The 21,617-nt window shown below is 40.3% G+C and overlaps 1 protein-coding gene across 3 annotated transcripts in view; it reads left to right on the top strand.

The window, feature by feature from the left end:
* Positions 1–21,617, top strand: part of LOC138971818 (rho family-interacting cell polarization regulator 2-like) — an 87,432-nt gene that overhangs the window by 47,411 nt on the left and 18,404 nt on the right. For 2 of the 3 annotated variants that reach the window (XM_070344642.1, XM_070344641.1), the window contains exons 3-12: positions 10,334–10,406; positions 11,153–11,176; positions 14,635–14,688; positions 15,594–15,642; positions 16,230–16,336; positions 17,980–18,043; positions 19,032–19,201; positions 19,525–19,670; positions 20,345–20,450; positions 20,967–21,194. In XM_070344642.1, coding sequence (XP_070200743.1) covers positions 10,334–10,406; positions 11,153–11,176; positions 14,635–14,688; positions 15,594–15,642; positions 16,230–16,336; positions 17,980–18,043; positions 19,032–19,201; positions 19,525–19,670; positions 20,345–20,450; positions 20,967–21,194 — 1,021 coding nt within the window. The remainder of the gene's footprint in view (positions 1–10,333; positions 10,407–11,152; positions 11,177–14,634; positions 14,689–15,593; positions 15,643–16,229; positions 16,337–17,979; positions 18,044–19,031; positions 19,202–19,524; positions 19,671–20,344; positions 20,451–20,966; positions 21,195–21,617) is intronic. The other variant, XM_070344643.1, reaches the window with a different exon arrangement.

Raw genomic sequence — 21,617 nt, 5'->3', positions numbered from 1 at the left:
CAAGCACCAAACTGAGAACACCAAGTATGTACGCACACGCATGCAGTCACATGCACACACACACATAGAGGTGCGAGAAGGTGTCATGGGGTTTCAGGGAAAAAATCAGAGGGTCGGATTAATTGTAAATTATCAGATGGCACGATAGTGCACCATTTTGCCCCTTTGGACATTAATTAACATTTCCGTAGCTTGGCGCTTCTTGCCTTCCACTCTGTCCCATCACAATGTGTTGGACATTAACATTTCTGTAGCTTGGCGCTTCTTGCCTTCGACTATGTCCCATCAAAATGTGTTGGAGGGAGACAAATGTCCTCTTCCCAACCCTCCCACCCTACCTACTACAATGCTACCCACCTCTCACCTACCTTCCACCCCCTTAATCTAGTACAGCAACAAAAAAAATAAAGAAAGGAACAAGAAAATGTAAACAGTTGAGCTCATATTTAACATGTTTGGAGAAATCGGTGAACAGTGTTGAATGTATGAACACACTGCGGCAGAAACCTCAAAGCGAGGACTAGTCAACAATGCAAGGTTATGAACCAGACAGCAATATGCACTTTACAACCCACATACTGGCCGAGGCTGTGCTATGCTATGTGATGCTATGCTAAGCTCTCACATGTGTTTGAACTTGAGATGACAAACACAGACTTCCCTGGCCCTGTAACAAACATTTTTCACTTACACCGCAGAGCTAAAGCATTGAAGGGAGAAGAGAAAGCCATACAGATATGGGGGAAAAAAGCAGAAGCAAACATTTCTCACTTACACAGTAAAGTGTGACACACAGAGATTATGGTCAGAGTGTGAAGAGAAAGGCCATAACGATATATATCTGAGGCAAAGATGTCTTTCTGCCAACAACAACTTGCTCAGGAAGCCTTTGTCTGCACACACCTTTGCCGGGAAGCCGAGTGTAAATCAATAGATGGCAATGTATCCTGCCTTATGTTGCATCTTATAGCTGCTGTGAATATTGGGCCAAACTGGCTGTTGTCTAATTCTGTTTTACTGAAGGGGGAGGGGGGAAGAATGGTTTGAAAGCTTCTTGAACCATTTCTGATTGGCTACAGCATATGTTTTTTTGTAATCACTGATCAACCTTGATCATAATAGTAGATCAGAAGAAATGTTAGTGATTTGATGATCTCTTATAATGCACGCATTCAAGAGAGTTTTATTGGGTGTTTGTTTCCTGTAGTTTTATCAAGCTGTTGATGCTGTCATAACAAATCAAACCGTTTGTTTGTAATTGTAAATGATTGTATTAGCCAGATTTGATTGCAAAAACTAGCAGCAAAAAAAAAAGTAGCTGTTGTGGTAATACAAAATTGGACAAGAATTAAGAGACGCACAAATATATTCTGTATTACGCAAATCCAGTTATCAAAGCATGACAGGGAAAGCTACAATGATGCAGGTTTGTCTTGATCAAAGGATTTTAACAGGAAAGAGAGAGCTGATTATTTGTTGTAAAATCACAGGGGAATTATTATAAGGAAGTGTCGAACTAAGGAATGTTTTTCTTTCTGTCTGTTGTCCCGTTCAATGGGATGAATCATGTTATTTTGACTTGGTCACTTGAAGGTTGTTGAAGTGTCAGTCAACATTTGAGGGTCAAGGGCTCTCTGTATGGTTACTAAATCAAAGCAACAATTATTTCTCATCATTGTCATTTGCTACCTGAAAGCTAGATCTCTAGTTGCACAGGCTGTAAAACATAGAATTATGTCAGACAGAATAACTGTGCACTAATCATTAGTATGAATAAAGAACGAACGAGCGAACGAACAATTTGACTTTATTTTACAAGGATAAATCTGTTTATCAAGCAAGATTAAAAGCAAGACACTTATAAAATATCACTAATAAAACATCTTTTTATATTTAGTCAAGTTTTGACTAAATATTTTAACATCGAGGGGGAATCGAAACGAGGGTCGTGGTGTATGTGCGTGTGTGTGTGTGTGTGTGTGTGTCTGTCTGTCTGTCTGTGTGTGTGTGTGTGTGTGTAGAGCGATTCAGACTAAACTACTGGACCGATCTTTATGAAATTTGACATGAGAGTTCCTGGGTATGAAATCCCCGAACGTTTTTTTCATTTTTTTGATAAATGTCTTTGATGACGTCATATCCGGCTTTTCGTGAAAGTTGAGGCGGCACTGTCACGCCCTCATTTTTCAACCAAATTGGTTGAAATTTTGGTCAAGTAATCTTCGACGAAGCCCGGGGTTCGGTATTGCATTTCAGCTTGGTGGCTTAAAAATTAATTAATGACTTTGGTCATTAAAAATTTGAAAATTGTAAAAAAAATTAAAAATTTATAAAACGATCCAAATTTTTTTTTATCTTATTCTCCATCATTTGTTGATTCCAAAAACATATACATATGTTATATTCGGATTAAAAACAAGCTCTGAAAATTAAATATATAAAAATTATTATCAAAATTAAATTGTCCAAATCAATTTAAAAACACTTTCATCTTATTCCTTGTCGGTTCCTGATTCCAAAAACATATAGATATGATATGTTTGGATTAAAAACACGCTCAGAAAGTTAAAACAAAGAGAGGTACAGAAAAGCGTGCTATCCTTCTTAGCGCAACTACTACCCCGCTCTTCTTGTCAATTTCACTGCCTTTGCCATGAGCGGTGGACTGACGATGCTACGAGTATACGGTCTTGCTGAAAAATGGCATTGCGTTCAGTTTCATTCTGTGAGTTCGACAGCTACTTGACTAAATATTGTATTTTCGCCTTACGCGACTTGTTTAAAAGATTAAAACCAAAACACTTTTTTATAAAATATCACAAAACACAAAGCCTACTCAATACCACACTCGGTCATTCCGGTATTGATAGTGATACAAGAATCACAAAGAATCACAAAAACATAGGACTCCTAGTGACAATTTTTACCCTGACAGAGTGGATTACAGAGAAGACATCAAGTACTCGGTGGATTACAGAGAAGACATCAAGTACTCAGGGGTGGACAGCCCTTGAGGATAGGTTCAGTCTTATCTTGTACTTACGGACATGATGCTGTGCCAGAACCTGCCTCCTTACAATGGGACACTTGAGGCAAAAATAAAACTGTTTATATTTGTTGTTGGATGTTGCAGCATTAAAGACTGAGGTTTCCTGAATGTGTTTCAAGTTTTAAAAAGATAAATGAAAGCAGCGTTTTTTAGATATTGATCAATAAAGACGGGCACCTGACTGATGTTGGATGTTACACTGGACACAGTACAACTAGCCACAGTATGATAATTACTTGCCAGATATTTCTGAATCTAATCTTTATCATTGACTTAGATGCTGAAATTGACATTCACATCAAATCCAAACCAAAATTCAATTTTATTGTCCCATAAATTCATCTGCTCACTGTGTCCTGTGTAACGTCCGACAGCAAGCAGTACACACACATTTCATTAAAAATGCAACAAACACAGAAATCTTGTCAGAACAAAAATAATCTTATTTAATACATTGTGTACCACATCTAAAACCAGAAACAAAGTGACAAACAGTTTGTAAATATAGTCTGCAGGCTGTTGAGCATGTCAGATGTTACACTTGGTAGATGTAGAACTGAATGGACACAGTTTGTGCTGTGTCCACGTAACGACTGAAAGCCGAGGTCACTCATGCCCGGTACATAGACACGTGTGGACGCAAACACATGGTGTTGCCGCTTCAGTCCGTTTTTGCCGTTGTAGTGTGCATTAAAAAGCTTTAAAAACACTAAAAACTTGCAATTCAGTCGTTATATTATGTCGGACGTTACCAGTACGATGTGCCTGACAAAAAATTATAAACACTCACCTTCTCTCTTCTTTGCCGCCATCTTGGGAAATCAAACACAGAGTGCATTCTGGGTAAAGATGGCTTCCCGAAATAATCTTTCTACCGCGAAAATGTAGAATACCTTTTTTGGAATCTGGATATTTTCGTACGTTACCGTTTGACAAAAAAAAAAGTACTGACCTTTTCAGAGCTGAAAGACTGACTAGCACACGGTCTAATGCTTTTTGTGTGGTAAATTACGTTCAAAGAGTGCAATTTGTAGTCGCCATTAACGTGAATGTTGACGACGGCTCACAGTGGAGTAGCAGACGAACTTTTCGTTCACAGGCACATTTGACATTATGTGTAACGTCCGAAACCGTTCCTTTTCAATCCTTTTTTTTTTAAGAAATAGTTTGAAATTTTTATTTATTGTGGGACAGATTTGAAGACTTATACTTCATCTACAAACACACACAGTAAGTTATAGGTAAGTCGATGGTAAACAAGCAAACAAGCAAAATCCTGAGTTCCCTTGAAGTGTCCCATTCACACTCACTCGTTTCAACCCACGCATCTCGTTTCTTTCTTTTTTTATTGTCAAACAGAAATGACCATATCTAGCACGGTTATGATTATTATCTCTATGGGTTATGTTTGTCATTAAAAAACATTGGTTTGCCATGAAAGATGCGAACAGATAAAAAAAAATGTAATCAAACTCAGGGGGTGACCGTCAAAGCACGTTTTGGCACAGCGTCACATCTCAAAGAGGCTTAAGTGTTGTGAAGTTGTCCTAAAGTCACGACGGACATTTGACACAGATTGAGCTCTGTCAGTGGAGATGTTTGCTCATTTCGGATTAAGAGTGCTGAGTAAACTCTGTTATCTTGTAGATGTAAGATACCTATGTCAATCAGGTCATCTTGAAAGTGTTTTTCTCCAAGTCACCTGTTGGCCTCTGGTTGTAATCAGAAACTATAAGACAATGCTTTCCGGGTGGAAACTAATTTCAGATAATGAACAAACCTCCAAAGTTAAGAAAGGTGTGCTGAGGTCTGTTAAGTTGAGGTGTGTCAAACTCAAAATTTCTGTTGAAGATTAGACAAAATATTGTGGGGGAGGGCCATTGAGGCTCTTGAATGGAAATATTAGCACACTGCTCATGTCTCTCTCTCTCTCTTGAATTGACAGAATACAATGGGACGACCACCATTCCTCCTAACAGTGTTGTTGGCAGACCTCAGTCTTCAGTCATTCACGCAAACAAAATTTCTATCGGACACATTGTTGTGACCCCCTATTTCGCCCCTCTGATAGTTTTCACATGTAGGAGGAGTTCTGACAGAACGATTTTTATGTTAGCTAGGACTGTATTTGGACCTATACGTATTTTCAATCTAGGTCTAACCAACCTATTGTCCTCTGAGTCAGGGAACAAACTGACTGTTCTATGTAGATGTGATTATATCAACGTATATAATATATTGAATTATATATCAATGTATATTGAATTCTGAATCTTGAAAGTTTTTATAGATCACATTTTTTCAGTGGTGTTTTGCCATCAAAGCTTGCAAGCAACTCAGAGACTCGACGGGTCATTTGAACTGTCAAACATTTCTTGTTGGTCCCTGTTGTCATAAAACTGCTGACTGTTCATGACTATAAGTGGTATCATATTGTACTGACGGGCGCTGTGGCGGGGTGGTAAGACGTTGTCCTCTAAATCGGAAGGTCGAGGGTTCGAATCCCGGTCGCGGCCGCCTGGTGGGTTAAGTGTGGAGATTTTCCGATCTCCCAGGTCAACTTATGTGCAGACCTGCTAGTGGCTTATCCCCCTTCGTGTGTACACACAAGCACAAGACCAAGTGCGCACGGAAAAGATCCTGTAATCCATGTCAGAGTTCGGTGGGTTATAGAAACACGAAAATACCCAGCATGCTTCCTCCGAAAGCGGCGTATGGCTGCCTAAATGGCGGGGTAAAAACGGTCATACGATATATTCCACTCGTGCAAAAACACGAGTGTACGTGGGAGTTTCAGCCCACGAACGCAGAAGAAAAAGAATATTGTACTGATAGCTGAAATGTTCCAGGCCTCATAGTTTTCTGAATATGAGGAATCCAACCTTGAAGCGATCAGGTGTGGTTTATAATCTTGAATTAGGTTTTACTCCTGTCCGAATACCACCGGCTCCTCTCCACATACATTTGATCACATGCACACACGCGCATGCAGTTGAAGAAATAAAAATTAAATCAAAGCAGTGTTGTTCTTTCCCATTCAGGGGAGGAGGGGAGGGGGGAAAGCTTAAGTGTATCAAATGTAAAATGTTTGAATCAGCAGGGCATTACAGTGGAACCCCCCTTTTAAGACCTTCAAAAATCAGGTCTTAAAAAGGAGGGAGTCTTAAATGGGGGGACCTTTACAGAGGTTATGAACAGAAAATGTGAGAAAACGTGGTCTGAAAAGTGAGGGAGTCTTAACTTGGGGGGGGGGTCTTTGAGGGGGTTCCACTGTGTAACAAGTTTCGGTCAGTGGGTCACCCAGTCACCTAGGTCACATATTGTCAATAGATGGAAAAATGCTGCATTTTATTCATGATGGTCCATTCTCACAGCATATTGAATAGCAATTGCCACCATCCAAGTACCTGGTCTGAAGGGGACACTCAAGTCAGGGCAAGTGTTGGATTGTTGACTTAAGGCCCCTTTCACATAGACATCAAATATTTGAGCAAGGCTTGACAAGCCAGGGGGAGGGAGCAATGACCATGCCTTTGACCGCTTTAAAAAAAAAAAAGGTGATTTGTTAAAAAATGTTTAAAAAAGGGAACATTTAGGTTATGAGGCTAAATCGACTTTCAAAAGAAACAGGAATGTTTCGGTGAAGAGACAAGTATTGAAGTAGTTCTTGTTTTTGTATGACCATTTCTTTTTGTGGTACTTGGTAGTGACAGCATGTGATTCAAGATGTCATTTACCTTTATAGTCTGGGTGATTTTTGACAGAAACAGAATTATTTAGGTTAAGAGACATTAGAACTGTCTTTTGATTTTTTTCCATTGCTTCCTGGTTTTTAAAGTGTATGGTTTTAAAGGGGGTTGGGGGTGCATGGGGGGAGGTGGCCCAGTGTACTTTCAAGGATATTCATTGAATGCTGCTGTCAATTTAGGTTGAAACATCAAGCATTGATGAATGTACATGTATGATATTGTACTACAGCGGTACCTGTGATGTGTGGACGCTCCCATGAGAGGACACCTCCCTTAAAAGGACACCTGTTGTCCCTTTTTATATTATCTTTACCAAAGTATACCTGTCATGACAGGCCACCTGCAATGTAGGGACACTGTGGGCTGGTCCCAAGGCTGTCCTTTCATCACAGGTTGTAGGGACACTGTGGGCTGGTCCCAAGGCTGTCCTTTCATCACAGGTACCACTGTACTGAATTGGGAGCAGGCCTGAGGCAAAGGGAGAATCAAAGTAATGTCTTGGTAACATTTACTAATAGGTAGGAAAGTGCAAAATTAGTTACCAATTTGTAAGTTTTTCATATCCATGAACCTGCAGAATGTCACATATGATACAATTATCATCTGAGTTGACCAAGAAAAAGCTAGGATAGCAAAACTCCTACATTTCCCTTGCTGTTTTTAGCTAATGTGGCACCTCAACTTCAAGGTAACGCTCTTCACATGTGTCGCACTTAGCTGACATTACTTGAGTCTTGGTTGAATGACCTTCAAACATTTTTAACATCATGCCCTGTAAGAGCAATTAACAGGTCTTCGAGTCGGTTGGCACACCTGCATTTGACAGCTCTCTATGTGCCCTTGGGCAACCGTAATACTTCACTGATGCCGGTTCATTTGATTTTACTTCTTCTTCTCATTTGCTCACTTGATTTTACTATTAGTGATGAACTTTAAAATGAGGTTGAAAAATGACCACTTAGAGGCAATTTTAAGGTTTCTGGGTGCATTTTGCTATCCTGACATGTATCAGACGAACTGTGAACTAATGTTGTGAACTTGCTTTTGGTAGAAATGTTTCAGGGAAGTGTGTGTTGACAGAATGACATGAGGATCTTCTAGTAAATTCGTTGATTAGGGGATCGAGGTTGAATTATGGATCGGGTTGGTGGCTCACGGGGAGAGGGAGGGAGAAAGGGTTGTTGGCCCTAACATGGTTTATTCTCAAGTCTCTCTCTCTCTCTCTCTCTCTCTCTCTCTCTCTCTCTCTCTCTCTCTCTCTCTCTCTCTCTCTCTCTCTCTCTCTCTCTCTCTCTCTCTCTCTCTCTCTCTCCTCCCTCCCCCCCCTCCCCCCTTCTCTCTGCTCTGTTTTTCCACTTCAGTTTGTACAACAAGGTAAAAAAAAGTATAGGAGAAGAAAAGAAAGGCTTGAGAAGGCACAGTGTTGTTTTGACAATGAATTAAGCAAATTGAGGAAGGACGCCATAAAACAAGCAAGGGCGGAATAAGCCAGACGCCGCAGCATTGCACTCTGCAGCACCTCGATTCCCAGACAGCCTCCAACATAACCAGAATGTGCACTCAAAAACTAAACAAAAAACGTGTAAAGGACGTTGAAACATGTACCTTGTGCCAAGCTAGGTGCTTTGCCCTGCGTTGCGAGTGTCCGAGCGGACAGTGAGCGTAAAGCCCACTGCACTCTGGCCCTTCTTGGCAAAGCTGTGAGCACACATGTTGAGGCATCATGCCCCCAGTTTGCTTTGGGATTATGTGCTGCAAGTCTTGCACAGGGGAGAGAGGAATTCAGAACCGCTAACAAACAAATGCGAACAAACACGTGTGAGAATTGTTGTGTGTGTAAAGATACATGTGGACTGTCATGGATGTATGTATATATATATATCCCATGACCTCCCTTCTTTGTCTCTGTTACTTCAGTATGGGTATATATGTTGTATTTTTATAGCTCAATAAATACATCATGGACTCCAAAAAATATATGATAGTGCAGATTCCGATTTGGGCAAAGGACTACTTTCCTCCCGACCTTTGACCTCGCGCCGAACAATGTGACACAGAATTTGTATGAAGTTCTAAAATCGTATTGCACGGCTCAGAAAACCATATCAGTTGCACGCAAAAATGAATCTCAGAACTGATCTGATGTATGAGATGCAATAAGCAAAAGTTTCTTTCATTATGAAAGCAATGCAGGTCGAAAAAAACGAACATTCAACTTACAAGATAACCAGATGCTAGCGAACCAAAACAAAAACACGAGTACCCTCCCCTTGCATCGTTAGCAGACGACTTTTGAGAATCTGTCGGTAGTGTGTTTTGGTGTGCGCCTTCAGCTATCAAACATCGGCTGTTTCACGTGTTTTGCGAGCAAGTCTACTCTTTTGCCTGGCTCTGCAGTAAGTCCACATATTTTTCCGTAATCCAGTCATATTCCTTCAAAATGCAATCAATCGGCGGTGACAGACGTGTCGGTCGCGTTTTCCTCACAGTCACACCCATACCAGTTTAAGTTCATCCATGCAAACACACTCGCAAAACAGTTTATCACGTAGATACATTTCAAATAGGGAGCAAATGGTTAAATCTAAACCTACATATTTGTTCCCTAAAATTTGCTTCTCTGTCAATAAGCACGTTCGAGAAAAACAACGTGGAATCGATTCTGAATCGAGTAAGCCAAATGGGTCCCAAACCCGTTTCGCCCGTTCTGCCGACCTGAAACGCAAAACAAAAGAATTGTGCGCTTCAACTAAATTAATTTCTATTCGACTTCATTACTTTCTTGCAACTTATGAACCTTTACTTAAAGCTTTTAAATGGTCTGAAAGTAGTGTTACCGCGTACTTATCGATGCACTCATTCGTTTTATTTTTTCAGCGACGGTCACTTAGTTAAGGTTGCAAAAGGGCTAAGTCTCGCTGGCAACAGTTTTACCCTGCACAGATCGCAACAGTGCCGCTAGTAGTCTACACTTTGTGTTTGATGGTAGAATGGGATATACAGATTACAACACTCGTGGTTTTTTATATGGCTTGTATTTCAGTCAAGACCCAGCGGGAATATCAATCGAGAGCCACTCGCCAGAGGCTCGTGTCTCCCGATGATATTCATCCGCTGACTGAAATACAAGCCATATAAAAAAAAACACTCGTGTTGTAACCTATACATATATATGCGGTCATACAAACTTTGTGCAGATATGAGAGTATAAACATACTTTTCTTTTACCACTTTCGCTGTCTTTGGCATAATTTGATTGACACACACACACACACACACACACACACACACACACTAAATGATGGAAGCACGCACACATGCACACACACACACACACAGGCATGCACGCGCACACACACACACACACACACACATACACACACACACTAGCACTTTCACATACTAACAATAACTTAATTACTTTGAAATCAAGCGAGAGTCAGATCTCTTTCTCTCTCTGTCTTGTCTTTTCTATTCTATCTGTTTCTTTTTTTAGGTTTCTTTATTTGATCATTTGTTGAATGTGTTGTTTCAGAGAGTACATCCAGGTTACAAATGAAGACATCCGACAGCTGCAGGCTAGTGACAATGCTACCTCCACTGCACAGGTAAACACCAACAGGACTCCCCTTGATTTTATTCTCTCTGTGCCTTGCCCAAAGCACCAATTCCATCTTCATGGTGAAGTACTATAAGTGTCTAAATTTAGCTGTTGTTGGAAATAAAGCATGGGGAAAATTGTGTAATTGTGACTTGAAAGTTGATGCGAGTATCTTAAAGTTTTGACACTAAATTCAGGTTCTGGGAAAATGTAAAGTTTGACTTTGATCACTTTTGTCTTCAATTCTTCGGAGTTTAGAGCTGCAGATGATATATTTGCTGGTCTTTTTATGTTAATTGGGCTATTAACTGGGAGAGGTGTTTTTTTCTTTTGGTTTTGAAGCACTTTGAAGTTAATGCTTATTCTTAGGTCAAGAACAATTATTGCTGTTATGTTCCTTGTGAATTTAAAAGAAAATATTTTAGGTTAGAAAATTACACTTTTGTTCAAATTGCCTCACAGTCTTCTGTACTCGTGTATAATCCTTGAGTTGTTGTGCAAGTAATATTTCATTCTGTATGTGTATGATACAGTGTTGATAGTGTAACAGCAGTATACTCTCTTTTGACTTAGCTTCCTCCTTAAACTAATAGAAGTAGCTAACATGACAACAGATTACAACAACAAAATTGTAATGAATAGCTAACATGACAACAGATTATGAAAAAAATATTTAATGAATCCTATAACAACTGACATCTGATTATAACAATATTTAATTAACAATTCCATTTATTGTTGCCTCTTGAATAGGGAAGAGTTCATGAAGTGGACAAGGTACGCAGAGAGTGATTCAATCATTGTTTGGTTTGCTGCACTTTGCTCTCAGTTACTCATTCAGTTGTTTTGTTTCTTGCATGGTCTTCTTCAAACAATACAATTTTGCGCACGACTACTTCTGAGCAGCATGTTCAAAAAGTTTTGTTATCTAACAGTAACACTTATTTCGCGAAGACTTTAAAAAAGGAGGGGGGAAACATGACCTTTAATTGTTAAAGGTTGCACAGTCCTTCGTCCCGTGTAAGTGATTCGATGGCCGGGTCACCATGGTACAATCTGGCCACAGAGTTTTACATGGAACAATTAAGATCCTCCCCCACACAGGAGAAATCAACATCATGGTGCTTTTTAAGCAGAGTGATATCTTGTTGATATCTTTAAGGCCAAAAAAAAAATAGGTCTGTTTACGGTAACATAGGCCAAAAAAATAGGGTCGGTAGGTCGGGATTTTTTTTTTTTTTTTTTTTTTTCCAAAAAAACATATTTTTACGTTATTTTGCCAAAAAAAACGAGATTTTTTTTTTTCCCAAATGCCAAAAAAAAGTCTAGGGTCGCGCGAAAAAACTAGGGTCGGTCGGGTTACCGTAAACAGACCTTTTTTTTTTTTTTTGCCTAATAATTCAAGACTTACTAGTTCTGGTCACATTCTTTATGACTTCCACAGAACTGCATAAAAAAACTTTCTGCCATCAAAAAACAAATGTCAGTGTAAACTTGTATAATGTGCTTATTCCATTTGACAGTGTATGCATGATTTATCTAGTTTAGCATGTTTTTTTTCCAAAACCCTCTTAGCTTAGATGCTCTGGAAAAAGTCAAAGAGCAAAATATTCATGTTTTTTTTCTGACACTGCATCTGTAAGAACGTAACAAATTATTTAACTCACTGACCTTGTGAATGTAGATTAGTTGAATTGCTACCTGGTGTTGTTGTTGTTTTACTTTTCTTTTGACCTTCCTGTGTGTTGTATTAACTGCATCAGTGTTTATTGTCATATATATATATATATATATATATGTCACACGCTTTCCTTCTTTGCCACTACTAAAGCAAACGTGTGCAAGATTGTATGTTACGCGCTTTGGAGCATGTGCAAGAACGGATTCAAACTCGAAATCGTCCCCCAAAAAACCCCAAAATGCACACACGACTTTTATTTCTCCTGCTGTTATCGTTTCTACTCTTTACAAATTCTTCAACGCTCAGAATACTGAAAACGGCATTCCAGACGACAGCACTGTTTCCATACGCGAATTTAGCTGCCCTTGGAAAGTGGCTCGCTCAGGAGGCCTGTTAGTCTGACACTATAAGGACAGAGTTGTGAACATAGATGACAAAGATCCCGGAAAGAACAAACATTTCGCGGATGCAGACACAGAAAGACGTCATGAAGATTGCGATGCTTCAAAAGATACAGAATGTGACGATGACTGTGACGTCATTCACATATTCCGAGACGTCATTTATAGTTGTTCGGTCACTTTCGTCAAAAAGTAGATCTCTCCACAATGGCTGCTCCTGTGTTTAGGTTTATCAAGCGTGAGTACGCAAAACGTGTTTGTTCTCTCCTCTGTTGAAGCTGTGAGACATAATCGCCATTACGAGCTAGTCGTGTGACAGAGAGTTTTCTTGCACACTCGACTGCTGCTGTTTCACTCCGGCTAAAGCCGTCGTGAAACATCTACAGTCTCGTGTGCAAGAAAACTCTCTGTCACACGACTAGCTCGTAATAGCGGGTAATATATACCCGCACGGTTGGCCTTAGAGTGGTAAGGCGTCCGCCCCGTGATCGGGAGGTCGTGGGTTCGAACCCCGGCCGGGTCATACCTAAGACTTTAAAATTGGCAATCTAGTGGCTGCTCCGCCTGGCGTCTGGCATTATGGGGTTAGTGCTATGACTGGTTGGTCCGGTGTCAGAATAATGTGACTGGGTGAGACATGAAGCCTGTGTTGCGACTTCTGTCTTGTGTGTGGCGCACGTTATATGTCAAAGCAGCACCGCCCTGATATGGCCCTTCGTGGTCGGCTGGGCGTTAAGCAAACAAACAAACAAAAATCATATATATATCATGTTTAAGCTGGTTGCAGCCAGTCCCACATTAACAGTTGTAAACATGTGTTGTTTGGTATATCACTGTTTCATTTAATGAAAAGCAGATTTAGCACATTTTCAGTGGAGTCACATGGTTGTAACTTTAGATCACTTGAATGCACCTGCAGTTCCTTAAAAGTGGAATGACTACTATAACAGCACAATAATTACATACATTTATTTATAACACATGGGATGCTTCGACACTGTGTCTCTCGATGCATTTGTTTATATTTTTAATTTAACTTTCGTGAAACTGGGTCCCTAATTGGGTGTGAGAGAAAGATCAAGTTGCACTGAACTTAGATTTGCCTTGTGGGTATATTTAAGAACAGATAATCACATCCTCCAACCCAAGCCCCCCCCCCCCCACCCCCCCAAAAAAGAAGATAAAAACCTGCCACCCACCTGCACTGTAATAGCACTATAATCAGCACAAAAGAACACCTTTTTTTTTCATTAAAATTAAATATTACGTCAGGGAAGAGAATTTCACACGGGACAGTTGAATTCACTTCTTTAGATGGCAGCACATCATTAATCTTTTTGTAACTCTTACCCCCTCCCCCCCCCCCCTTTCAACCACCACCACTACCAATCTACCACTTATGGGACATCCCAATGTACACATTAAATGATTAATAGCGTTGAAAACACAAAAATAAGTATGTTTGTGTTTCAACTCTCTCTCTCTCTCTCTCTCTCTCTCTCTCTCTCTCTCTCTCTCTCTCTCTCTCTCTCTCTCTCTCTCTCTCTCTCTCTCTCTCTCTCATTGTGTTATTTGCATTGCATGTAGTTAAGTTTTTCAATGGTGTACTTTCGTGTATATGATAATGATAACTGGTTTTGCTGTTCATAATTGATATGTGTCGGAGATTTTAGATCAATTAGTTAAAACAGGCATGCAAGTATGACAAATACTCCCAGACACATGTAAATCATGGAGCAAGTCTCAAGTTTCCAATTCTTTTTGTTCCTACTCTTGTGAACTCTACTGTGATTTGAAGTTTAAATAACAAATTAAAATTAACAATAAGCTGAAGAAAGCGGATAAGATCATAGGGAAGGTAAATTAATGATGACAATTCTGCCCGAGTTAGCAAATATTGCACATGATGAGATAAGTTTTAAAGAAACCAGTGTACGGTGAATGAGCATTTTTGATTCAACGTCGTGAGTTACAATTCTTCAGGTCGAGTCGCCTCTTCAGTTATGAGAAATCTTTCATCTGATTTACCTGCATTTTTTTTACATTGCCTATAATGAAAAAAAATAAAAAATCATTACTTTTCTCTGAGTTCAGCGATATTTTCTGTTTTTATTTGCATGAGCAGTCAAGCATATGATTTATTTTATTTTCAGCAAATCAAGTCCGCTGAGAGATATCTCAAGAAACTGGAGTTCCATCTTGCCAAGGTAAATCATCATAGGATAAGGATAAGGATAAGATTTTATATAGTCCATGAGGGTAACCTCACAGAAATTCGGGCTGCTTTCTCCCTGGGGAAAGCGAGCTGCCATACAGTATACGGCGCTACCCATTTTTTTTATCCTGCATGCGTGTATTCATGTTTCCAAGCCCTGAGACTTAATGCTGTGTGAGATGGAATTTTTTTACACTTTATTCCAAGTCACACGGGTATTTGGTGGACATTTTTATCTATGCCTATACAATTTTGCCAGGAAAGACCCTTTTGTCAATCGTGGGATCTTTAACGTGCCCACCCCAATGTAGTGTACACGAAGGGACCTCGGTTTTTCGTCTCATCCGAAAGACTAGCACTTGAACCCACCACCTAGGTTAGGAAAGGGGGGAGAAAATTGCGGCCTGACCCAGGCCTGAACACGCAACCTCTCGCTTCCGAGCGCAAGTGCGTTACCACCCACGTCAGTTATGTTCACTTAATATAACATACAAATTGATTCTAGGTTGTTGGTTTTTCTTGCTTGTGATGTGATACTGCTAAATTATCGAAAGGTTTGATGAAAATCTTTTCCATAATATTGCAGTTGTTGTTTGTTATTTTTGTAATGAAAATATTAGTTTTTATATGTATAAGAAAAAGTTACCAAAGGCTTGTTTATCTTCATTGTGTACATTTTCAGCTGTTGATTTGTGTGTGACCTTTTTGTCATCACAGCATTTCATCTTGTTAAAACTGTGAGTCAGATACATATGAGGCCGTGTCAACAAACAGAATAAGCTGTTCAAGCGCTTACTTAATTTTTATCAGTATGATCTTTGTGAAATGTCATGCAATTTAAGGCAGCTAGGGTTTTGACAGATGTCTTATTATTATTATTATTACTATTTTCTTCAGATTGACGAACTGCATGAATGTTACCTTGTGCATCAGAAATTGCTGGAAGGTAAGTTCAATGTGATACTCCTGCACATACTAATAATGACATGAAGAAGCTTCTGACACTGATTTGATGTCGTTATTATTCTAGATTGGAAATAGCCCGAGGGACAAAGAATAATGACATTTCTGAATCTTTGATGATTATCATTATTGAGTAATATTAAGTTGCTGCTGAATCAGAATTGCAGATTTTAGGTTAATTGCTGGGTTGGGTCATGTAATGAAAGTGCCAGCATAGCACTATTGCACTAGGACAAGGCTGAACCTGTGTTTTGGTATACTAATAAGCAATATGAGCCAGGCCACAGTATGAGTGTTGTTCAAGTGGGCTGTTTTAAAAGACTGTTTCTCAATAAGATATATGTACCCAGGGATGGTGTGTAAGGAGAAAAAGCCAGGGATCGAGTGCTAGGTGGGTACCCAAGCGATGGGTTAAATTAGTTGAAATTGAGATGACTATTTAAGTAACATTTCAACCCATCTTATCCTGGGCTTTGCATGGTCCCGCCCAGTGATAAAAGTATGAAGTCAGTGAATGGATTTTGTGATAAAATTGTAATATGAGGTTATTAGATGAGTTTTGTTATACAGGGGCTCGAACCATGGCCAGGGCATACTCAACAGCGTATTCAACAGCGCCACGGAACCGCAAAGACTCGCTCAGCAACGTCAAGTATGGTTACGAGGAGTGTGCACAGGTAAGATCCTGAAACTCTCCAACCCGACACAGACACACATGCACACACACACACACGCACTCACGCATCACACACCAGAGCTGCCATTATTGTTACGCTTTCAGGGTAGCATGCTACTTGTAGGAGAACTTGTTACACTGTTAGCGTCACTCTCAAACAAATTATCACAAGCATGCAACAGTTCCCTCTTTCTTGTGAGTCCTCAGGTACTCGTTTCTGCTTCTCTTTCCGTGTAGAGGTCAGAATACTGTTCATAAAACATTGTCTACACTGAAAAGTAGCACTGCAGACACTCTAATGGGCATTATATGTGTTCCTGCTTTCAAATTAAACATTTAAAATAATTGTATTCTTGCGCGAGATAGCACAAATTAATGCGAATGTGCAAATAAATGTTGGACAATGCTACACTTAAACACCATTTGGTAAGCAGGAAATTTTAAAAAAAAACACAATTGTTACACTTGAGGCGCTTCACAAGAGTTGGCAGGCCTGACACACAGGCAGAGCAATTAATAATCTCCTTTCTCCATCTTCCAAACGCCACTTCTTCCAGTGCGTACAGAGGAGTCAACATGAGGTGTTTTTTGTAAAAGATCGTTTGATAAAATGGGATTGGATTTATGTCGGTTAAACAACATTGATGACGTGGGTGAACAACATTGACACGCATGACAGATTTTCTGATGGAAATGCTCCTCCAAGCATGAAATATAGCCCATCAGGTATAATGTTTTCCTGTGAATGCTGTTTTATGTTGGCAACTAATGGCAAGACCTTGATTATGCATCAGAATGTTCAAACCTGTTTAAACTAAGTGAATTCTTGTTTTGTTTTGTTTTGCTTTGTTTTGTTTTGTTTGTCCGTTTGTTAGTGTTCAAGGCAGGGGTAGTGTGTGTGTCTGTGCTTGTGTGTGTGTGTGCCTGCCTGCTACCTGTGTTTACAAATTACATGCATGTGTATATTTGAACTCCCAACAAAACAGTTGTCTGTAATTTACTGCAGGTATACTAAGGCCAAAACAAAAAAAATAGTCTGGTTACGGTAACATAGGCAAAGAAAGGATTTTTATTTTTATTGTTTTTCCAAAAACCCATATTTTTAAGTTATTATGCCAAAAAACAGCCTTTTTTTTTTTTTTTTTTTTTTTTTTTACCCAAATGCCCCAAAAAAGTGTAGGGTCGCGCAAAAAAAAATAGGGTCGGTCGGGATACCGTAAACAGACTTTTTTTTTTTCTCCTAATAATTGCAGTAGGTAATTAATGTTACAGCCACTTGTTAAAATATGCTAATCGAGGCTGTTTTAAGTTTTGTTTTGTGCAAAGATCAAATAGTTATTTCTCTCCTCTTGTCCCCCCCCACCTCCACCCTCTCCCAGGGCAAAGCATTTTTTTCTATTTGACTTGTTTGTAAAATGTCACTTGTTTCAGTAGCTTATAACCGTTATTAATCATTAAAACAGTCTCATGGCCTCTCTTTCTGTGATTTGAGCAAACCAGTGTTTCTGCTGCTGTAAGAGTGACAGACATTGTGTGTACATGTACAATAGCATGACTAATGCGGCAAGCCTGCAGAGCACTGTTCCACTGACCCCCTTGTCAATGTGATTGTTGTAACGCTGTGGCTGTGTGTGTGTGTCACAGACCCTGTGTGCCATCGAGGCTCAGCTGGAGAACATGTGTGGGACCTTCAACTGCAAATTGAAAGGTGAGCCGTCTGCATTCCTGCAGGTCTACACTCTCACCCTTCCTCCTAACATGCCACCCTCACCCTTACACACACATGCAGGCTTGCATGCCCGCATGGGCACACACACACACACACACACACACACTATGCACACATAGACACGTACACAATCCACAACACACACATACACACACACACACGCACACACACGCACGCACACACATACACACGCACGCACGCACGCACACACACACACACACAAAGAGTTCTCTTTATCCTCTTTTGACCCTGTGCGCTAATGTTGTTGTTACTAAATGGATTGTTTAGATAGGGACACCAGACTTGTTTATTTTTTTCCTTAACGAGGGACATGAAGTACATTTGGTACGTTTGGAATGTTGGACAGGATAGACGGATTAACCCCTTCACTGCCCACCCGTATGTAATACGTGGTCATTTTCGGTTTGTCCTACGCCCATAACCGTATCTCATACGTGGGATTTGTGTCAACAACATTTCAGGACATTTCTGAAAACTAAATGGGAGGTAACCACTGTCCAAGTACTTGTAGGGGTTCTAAACACAGTTCTTTCCCATAGACCGTTCGGATAATGCTGTTATACTGTGGCAGTGAAGGGGTTAAGGGGCGTCAGTTTATGAGTCTGAAGCTGTAAACCACTTAATAATGTGATCAGATTTGACCACAATATGAAGAAATTTGTTTTTCAATTACGTTCTGTAACTTACTCTTAAATGTCCAAAAGGTGAACTGGTACAAAACGTATATACAGTGGAACCCCCATTTTAAGACTTCCTCCTTTTTAAGACCTGATTTTCTCAGACTTGTTTAGGTCTTAAAATGGGTGTTTCAGTCTGTAACAATCAAGGCATCTGGTATTTAACCGCGTGGGCACACTCCTAATCAGGTCAGCTATAGTTATCATAAAAATTCTTGCCCAGTCGCTCAGTAGATTGTTTCATCATGGTATGATTTTCCCTGTTACAGGCATGGCTGGCTTTGCACGACTGTGTCCCGGTGACGTGTTTGAGGTGACCATCAGGCACGGACCACAGAAATGGAAGACGAAAGGTCGCATTGAGAAAAACAACACGCAGAGATGGGACGTTCCAGAGTTCACCTTTAAATCTCTTGTTGGAGAGATTCTAGTCATAAAGGTAAGAATTTATTTGAGATAAAAATCACAATGATAGTGAATGTAGGACTGTATTCAGCTGGACAAAGTGTTGACAATTGATTAATGTCTGCACTACGTACCGTTTTCACGTTTTTGTTTAAAAAAAATCAACTGGAAATAATAAATGATATGGTGACAGTATTTTTTTTATTTTTACTTTTGCCCTTTTCTTTCTTCGATGCCGTCAGTGTTTCTACTGCCTGACAGTATATCTGTGTGTTCATGTGTGTGTTTTATTCAATGTATTTATATATTCATGTCATGTTATTTTGCTTCATTGCTCCATGATCTCATTCCACTCAGGCCCAGGAGGTGCGGAGCTTCAAGAGCGTGCTGCTGGGACAGAAGAACTGCGAGGTCAAGGACCTGTTCTCCGCCAACCCCCAGCTCATGACCATCAGCATCAACTTCAATGGATCTCTCAAACTCTCCATTGTCATCACATGGAAGTGAGTTGACTCAACTTGGATTGTACAGTGGTACCTATGATATGTCTCCCAGTAAGGTCATATATTGTACTACGTTGCAAGCCCCTGGAGCAATTTTTTGATTAGTGCTTTTGTGAACAAGAAACAATTGACAAGTGGCTCTATCCCATCTCCCCCCTTCCCCCGTCGCGATATAACCTTCGTGGTTTAAAACGACGTTAAACACCAAATAAACAAACAAACAAACCTATGATATGAGGCCCCTCGAATGAGAGGACATCTCCCAAAAAGGACACCTGTTTTTCCTCTGTCTATTGTTTACAAGACAGGATAACAGACGGAGGGAGAGTTATGATGGGAAGTGACACTGACAGTATGTAATGTATCAACCTCAGAGTGTGATCCTAGTTTTTCTGTTTTTCTGCTTAATTTGTGTTTACTGAATGTGAAAAGTGAACATTTTGAATTCCTGTTTCATTTATACGTTCAAAAGTCCAGTCAAATCAAAATAATTGTTAGTACACTGTCGAACCGGCTCTTGTGACAACCTGTCGATAACAACCACCAGCTCATGACGACCACCCCAAACAATCCCCGAAAACATTTAAAATTACGTATCTTGCAAAGTAAATGCTGATGTTTTACTAATCTGAAGTGATTTGATCATGGGTAAAAATGATATTTGTGTTTTTCAGTCCTCTCGATGGCATGGATGAGACTGTGACGTACTTCCAGCCCCCAGCCAGACCACAGGGTCACCGGCGACGACCCGTTTCAGTATTAGCTCTCAACGGTCATCTGGTGGGTGGGCACTGGCCATCTTCACACAACTTGATTGGTCATAGATTCCAACCGGGATTATTGCATCCGATTTATTGTTTTTCAGCAAATTTGCCAAAATGGCCATAAAAGTTTCACAAGTTTAAGTCAAATGTTGGTGTCCCCCGATTCCCACCATAAGTAAAAGTTTAACGATTCGGTTGATTGAAGGCAAAGGTTTTGGTGATTTCAACTGAGATATAAGGTGTTTGAGTGAGTGCCGACACCAATCGACATTGTCTGTTGCAAGCAAGCTTAATTTCACCTTTCCTGCAAGTTATATAAATAAAATTGTAAATTTGATAGAACACAAAGTCTCAGTAGATAAAAAGTTGAAATCTCTATAAAATGCTGACGTAAAACTCATCATGATAACTTTTGATTTTTTGTCTACAGAACAGAGCCTCAGTCAGTAAAATGTTAAATGTTTAGCTATCTGCAAAATGTGTCGTCAAATTAATAATCATGATCAATTTTTAATTTTTTTTTCTCCACCAGTCTGGCAGCTATAGCGACTTGCAGGGCCCCGAGCGAAGATATTCCACCCCCCTCCACCTCCACCAGGGGGCGGGGGACGAGGCCTACGCCTTTGGCTCCTCCCCCTCCTTACAGTACCACAGCGCCCACGTCTCTCCCAACATGGGCATGAGGGGCGCAGGGATGGATCATCATCGCTACAGCCCGCAGACCTCCCAGCCCGGCTCGCCCCACAGGCCTCTCTCACAGGTGAGACTGACGAAAGTGTATCCTGGAAACACCTTGTATACAGTGGAACCCCCCTTTTAAGACCTCCAAAAATCTGAGAAAACCAGGTCTTGAAAAGGAGGGAGTCTCAAAAAACGGGGGTAGTTTTACAGAGGTTATAAACAGAATGTCTGAGAAAACAAGGTCTTAAAAAGGAGGGAGTCTCAAAAAATGGGGGTAATTTTACAGAGGTTATGAACAGAGAGCGGAGTGGCACAGTGGTTAGAGCGCGTGCCTCTCACGCTAGAGGTCGTGGTTCGTCCCCCACTCGGGGACAAATACAAATACCCGATTTTTCCGAGTGCTCTCCAGTCCACCCAGCTGGAAATGGGTACCTGACCCTATTCAGGGCCGGGGAAGGCAAAGGCAGCGAGGGAGAGGAGATGGGCACCGCCCTCATAAAAA

Source organism: Littorina saxatilis, linkage group LG7 (assembly GCF_037325665.1).
Source record: "Littorina saxatilis isolate snail1 linkage group LG7, US_GU_Lsax_2.0, whole genome shotgun sequence".
NCBI lineage: Eukaryota > Metazoa > Mollusca > Gastropoda > Littorinimorpha > Littorinidae > Littorina > Littorina saxatilis.
This window is presented reverse-complemented; position numbering and strand designations above follow the sequence as displayed.